This window comes from Amborella trichopoda, chromosome 1 (genome assembly GCF_054954075.1).
Source record: "Amborella trichopoda isolate Santa Cruz 75 chromosome 1, AtrichopodaSantaCruz75HAP2 v2.0, whole genome shotgun sequence".
Lineage (NCBI taxonomy): Eukaryota > Viridiplantae > Streptophyta > Magnoliopsida > Amborellales > Amborellaceae > Amborella > Amborella trichopoda.
In genome coordinates, this window is record NC_142336.1 from 48084767 (window position 1) to 48090660 (window position 5894).

At 40.5% G+C, this 5894-nt stretch overlaps 1 protein-coding gene across 1 annotated transcript; it reads left to right on the forward strand.

The window, feature by feature from the left end:
- The first annotated feature begins 3404 nt into the window (after positions 1-3404).
- EMB1796 (Pentatricopeptide repeat (PPR) superfamily protein) lies at positions 3405-5894 on the forward strand. Its single transcript, XM_006852574.4, has one exon. The coding sequence runs from the start codon at positions 3691-3693 to the stop codon at positions 5635-5637; it is 1947 nt and encodes a 648-aa protein (XP_006852636.1). The 5' UTR covers positions 3405-3690; the 3' UTR covers positions 5638-5894.

Sequence of the window (5894 nt, forward strand, 5' to 3'; positions counted from 1 at the left end):
TTTTTTGTTTTTTGTTTTTTCTTTTTTTTTTTAATGAGGAAAAAGGGAAATTGGTTCGAAATGCCACAAATTAGACTTTGGTGAAGATTGAATCTAGACCGTCTATTGTGATGGGAATTGCTCAAACCGTCACCTTTTAAACTTAAACAATTAGACTGATACAATGATGCACTAAAGATGTTTCATGAGGTTTTGATTCGTACAAATACCCTAACTAATAGCAGCCTTTGCACTAAGACTAGATTTGTAATTAGGTCATGAATTGGGCAGTACTTTTGTATTGGAAGAATAAAATGAGTTATTTAAAATTGACATCTTTTGAAGTTACAGTCTTTCTAAAAACCTTTATTTTGTGTGTGATTGTAAGAGATAATAAGTAGGGATGGCAACAGGTCAGGCCTAGCTATACCACCCCTGGCCTAGCCCGGCTTTTTTCTTTTCAGGGCCCGCCCATGTCCGATCTTGACCTTATCGGGGTTGGCTGGGTAATATTAAAATAAAACAAGAGCAAAACAAAATAAAGAAATAAGGGCAGCGATGGGCCAAACCGGGCCAGGCCACCCCTAATAATAAGTGCATGGGTATTTGCCCCATATAGAAAAATGAGAATAAAAGAGGAACTATATATAGATGAATGCCCGCTAATCTTGCATTTATGGATCCAAGGGAGAATACACTTAGCTTATGCACTCACTTCTTGGGCAAAGAGGTGCCCTTAGCCGGTTCATAGTTAAAAGTTCCACTGCAAAAGAATTAGCTGGAATATGGGGTGTTTTCAGAAATCATGAGGGCTCTACTTTATTTTCATATGTTGGTACTTGCGGGACGGTTATGGTTAATCATGCTGAGATTTGCTATATATTGTAAGGTTTGGAGATTATTATTAACAAATATATTGCAGATAATATTATAGTTGAAGGAGACTCCCTCAATATTACCAAATGGTGCAAGTTAGACCAGAGGCTTCCTAATCCTTTTATGCTTTTTAGTTGAAAATCTCTAATATTTGTGCTACTTCAGGTTTACAAATCTCCTTCAACCATGTTTACCGAGATGTTAATGTTCTAGCTTATCATCTAGCAAAAGAGGGGTGTTCTTTGTCCTCTTTGTATGTTTCTTATGTTTTGATTCCAACCATGTAATTTGATGTTGTTACAACACCTATGAATAAAAGTTGTTGACCTTGTCAAAAAAAAAGAAAATTGTTTTCTTTTTTATGTTTTGGGTAGTTTAATAGGGATAAAATCTCTGACACATAATAGAAATGGAACTCAAGATATCATGTTGTAGCGACCTACTATCTTAACCACCTAGCGTGAGCCTATTTCTAGAAGTAAACATTGTTTTAAAATAGTGCAAGAAGATCCTTAGTTCATTTGATCTTTACTCAAATCGTTCTAGGACTGCATTTGGCAAACTTCTTATAGTCCCCTGTTGCACCGCCCATTTCCAACAGTCTTTGTCACTCAAGTCACTCTATTTCGAGATCGGGAAATGGGAATGGATATCTGGAAAATGGAAATGAACAGTTTCGATGCACCATGTTTTGTCAACTTGAACCACCACTGTATGCAAATAGAGCTATATTCTAAACCTTCTTAACACCAAAACTCCCAAAATTTGGATCCGCAGCCTCCTCTCTTCTATTTTGAAACGGGTTTATTGCTGAAATCACACTTATCTATACATCCAATTAGTGCATTGCAGTTGTCCTTTGTTGAAACTTACAAGGAACCCAGGCTTAATTTTTAGTGCTTGACGATTTGCAACGCTACGTCCTAGGCTCAATTCCTCCCAAAGATAGGGGCCTTCTCCCCACTGACTCACCAAAAAAAAAAGAAAAGAAAGAACAGAAACATACACCCTTGCACCGGCTAAGGGTGCCTCTCCACTAATATGAGTGTGTATATGCGTTGTCGAGGTCATTGTGCCTACCCATATTGACCTACACCTCTATCTCTCACAAGTCACCCCTCTCAAGTGAATAGGCGAGGGGGTGTGCCTGGGCAAAGGCTGGCCTTGGCCCAAGCTTGGTGCAAGTTTTTATAGGGCCGGACTAGGCTATTCTAGCCTTGATCGGGTGAAGGGTCCTAGCTTGACACATGGGCTTTGGTTGCCCAACCTGATTTTTATGGCCCAAGTCCTAATTTTTTATAGTCTGTTTAGTGTTTTAAATCCTGGTTCACTGGGTGAACCGATCCACATGTAATCGGTTTAGATCTGCAAATCCTTAATCCGCGATTCGTTGATGAGTACTGGTAAATATTATTTTTTTAAAATACAAATTATGGACCAAGCAATTTTGATTGCCTCGATTCCTTGATAAAACCGGTTAGTTCTGTGGGAACTAGTCTACTTCTTGATTTCTATTGAAAACCATAATTCAAATTGGAGCTGAATCTACCAATTTTTCATTCAGATCGATTGATTCCAATACGAATAAGAATTTAATCTGGATATTTTTCGGATACTGGTGTAGCCCACTCCCACAATTCAATCAAAAAACCATTCTCATTTCTTCCTTAAGAAAATCACTCTCTATCTGTACTTTTTTATTTTTTTTTGAGGTAATTCAGTGGGGAAGACAGGCCCCTACCTTTTTTTTTTGAGGAGTTACATTTTGAAGGTATTAATTGGAGGAGTTACATTTTGAAAGTGTTAATTGGGGATGTTAGTAGTAGGAATGGATACCACGAATGTGGTAGACTATGCCCCAAGCCCCTTTCCTAATACCACGATATGGCCACGACCCTAGGCCCGTTCTTAATACCATGATGTGGTAACTAGGTGTGGGCTACAACCACAACCCCAGCCCCTTTCCTAATACCATGATGTGGTGTGGGCTACAACCACGACCCCAGCCCCTTTCCTAATACCATGATGTTGGGTAATTCAATGGGGAAGACATGCCCTTACCTGTTTTATGGGTAGGAATGGATACCACAATGTGGTAGACCACGACCCCACCTCTTTCCTAATACCACGATGTGATAACTGGGTGTGGGTTACGACCATGACCCTAGCCCTTTTCTTATACCACTATGTGGTAACTGGGTGTGGGCTACGACCACAACCTCAGCCCCTAAACTTTTTAGAGGTAGGAATGGATAGAGTAAGAGACTTCATCATGAGGCTCAACAATACTACACCAAGGCCCCATACCATTCTCATCTCTCTTTGTACTCTACAGTGAATAAAGAAAAATTGTTTCATGTGGTGGGAGCCGCATTTCTACATTTGCGGTCCCGAAGGTATAAAGGCATCCATATTAAAGATAGATGCCAGTCCATCGAAAAAATAATTGAAACTACCGATCCAAATAATTTTTTAATAAAATTATTATTTTTAAGTTTCAAAATTTATTTATTTTTATATCTATGATCTCCATGTCAAATATTACATATCTTTAAAAATTAGGTCTAAAATTGCATCTCAAAAATCGATTTTTAATAGATGAGTCATTTGTCTCCATATAAAAGATTGCATGTCCTTAAAAATTAGGTCCAAAATTCCATCTCCAAAATCGATTTTTAATGGGTGAGTCATTGGTACATGGACTAATAAAATTAGAAAAATCCATCTTTCTTCCTGCGACCCTTAAACCCTATTCCCTTCTCACCTAAAACCCCCCTCACCATCACCATATTTCCCTTCTCTGCAGAATCCCCTCTCTCTCTCTCTCTCCAGACCATGTCTCTCTCCAAATATTTCTCTCTCCTCCCCCAATCCCCTGTCTCTCATCGCCACCACCTCCTCTTCCTGCGCTTCCTCTCTTTCTCCTCTCCTGAAGATGCTGCCGCCGAGCGTCGTCGCCGAAAGCGGCGCCTTCGCATCGAACCGCCCCTCTCCTCCTCTAATCGCTCTGGCCCCCGCCCTCCCATCTCTCCGAACGCTAACCCTAATGCTCCAAAACTCCCGGAGACGACCTCTGCTTTAACAGGAAACCGCCTCAATCTCCACAATAAAGTTCTCTCTCTTCTCAGAGAGCGTCAATTTACAGAGGCCGCTCTCTCTGTTCGCCATCATATTTACTCCAACTGTCGCCCCACTATCTTTACTTGCAACTCTGTGCTTTTCTCTCTTCTCAATCATCGTTTATACCCTGACTTTCTATCTCTGCATCGCTTCTTTACGCAAGCTTCCATTGCCCCTAATCTGGTTACCTTTAACCTTTTGCTTCAAGCATATTGTGATATCAGAAAACCTGAAACTGCATTGGAAACATATAGGACTATGCTTAATAGTTCTCCTTTTTCCCCATCTCCGACTACATATAGGATTTTGACGAAGGGTTTGGTTGATACTGATAGGTTGAGTAGGGCTCTTGAGCTTTTGCCTGAGATGAGAGAGAAAGGAATAGGGGCGGATTCAATTGTTTATAATAATCTCATGTTGGGGTGTGTCAAAGCTGGGGAATTGGAAAAGGCGATTGAGATTTTTGGGGAGTTGAAGCAGAATTTGAAGGTTTATGATGGGATAGTTCATGGGACTTTGATGAAAGGGTACTTCTCGAAAGGTATGGATAAAGAAGCCATGGAATGTTATGAGAGTTTGTTCAACTTAGGGTTTAAGATGAATGCTATTAGTTATAATTCAGTGCTTGATGCTCTTGCTAAGAATGCAAAGTTTGATGAGGCTGAAGGTTTGTTTGATCGTATGCTAAATGAGCATGACCCACCCAGGAGAGTGACTGTAAATTTGGGTTCTTTTAATGTAATGGTTGATGGGTTTTGTAGCCAGGGCAAGTTTCAGGAAGCAATTGACGTTTTTAGAAAGATGAGTGAGAAAATGTGCAGTCCTGATACTCTCTCGTACAATAACCTGATAGAGCAATTATGTAACAATGGACTTTTGAGGGAAGCAGAGGCGTTATACAATGAAATGGCTGAGAAATCTGTGAATCCTGATGAGTTCACATATGTCTTGCTTGTTGACGCTTGTTTTAGAGAGAAGAAAGAGAATGAAGCAGCTGGCTATTTTGAGAAGATGGTAGAGACGGGTTTGAAGCCCAATGTTGTCGCGTATAATAAGGTGATTGGTGGGTTGGTTAATGCTTCAAAGATCGATGAGGCCACGAAGTTTTTTGAGCAGATGAGAGAGAAAGAGCTCAAACCTGATACCAAAACTTATGATTTCGTGTTAAGAGGGTTATGCGAACAGTCGAGGTTCGATGAGGTGCTTAAGATAGTTGGTGATGTGCTCAAGAACGATGAGGTTTTGGATACTGAAACCAAGGAATTTGTTTTTGATTCTCTAAGAAAGGTAGAGAGGGATGGGGAGTTGCAAAATCTGTTTGATGAGAGAGAGAGGGAGAAGGCTGAGGCTTTGGCCAAGGAGGCAGAGGAGGCTAGTAAGAGTGAGGAAGCAGCAAAAGCAGCCAGTGAAGGAGCCACAATTGGTGATGGCGAGGCCAAGGCTGATGATGCACAAGCTGTGCAGGCATTGAGTGAAGGGGAGGCTTTGGCTGTTCATTCTGAAGCAGCCTATGAGGACATGGAGAGTAGTAGTAAAGGGCCCAAGGGGGATGTGACAAGTGTAGAGGGTGACATGGTCGAGGCTAAAGAAGTTGGCGCCTTTGCTGAGGAAGGGGAGGAAGGAAAAGATAGTGCTAATATTGAACAGGTTGGAACTTCCTGAACAAATATTCTCAGATATATTGTGAATTTTTTTTTTGAGATTAGGTGGTGGCAGGGAAGAAAGCTTGTCCCATCGGGGACTTTGTGTTTTATTGTTGGAGAGTTATGTTTTGTACTTTTCCCTAGTTTAACTTTCAAGAAAACTCCAATTATTATATGATCTCAAATTTTTATTGTGAGAGAAGTGTCAGAAGATTCGTGACACAAGATAACCGATTGCGTATTCTGTTTCAAATATGATGATTGAATTTTTCGTTA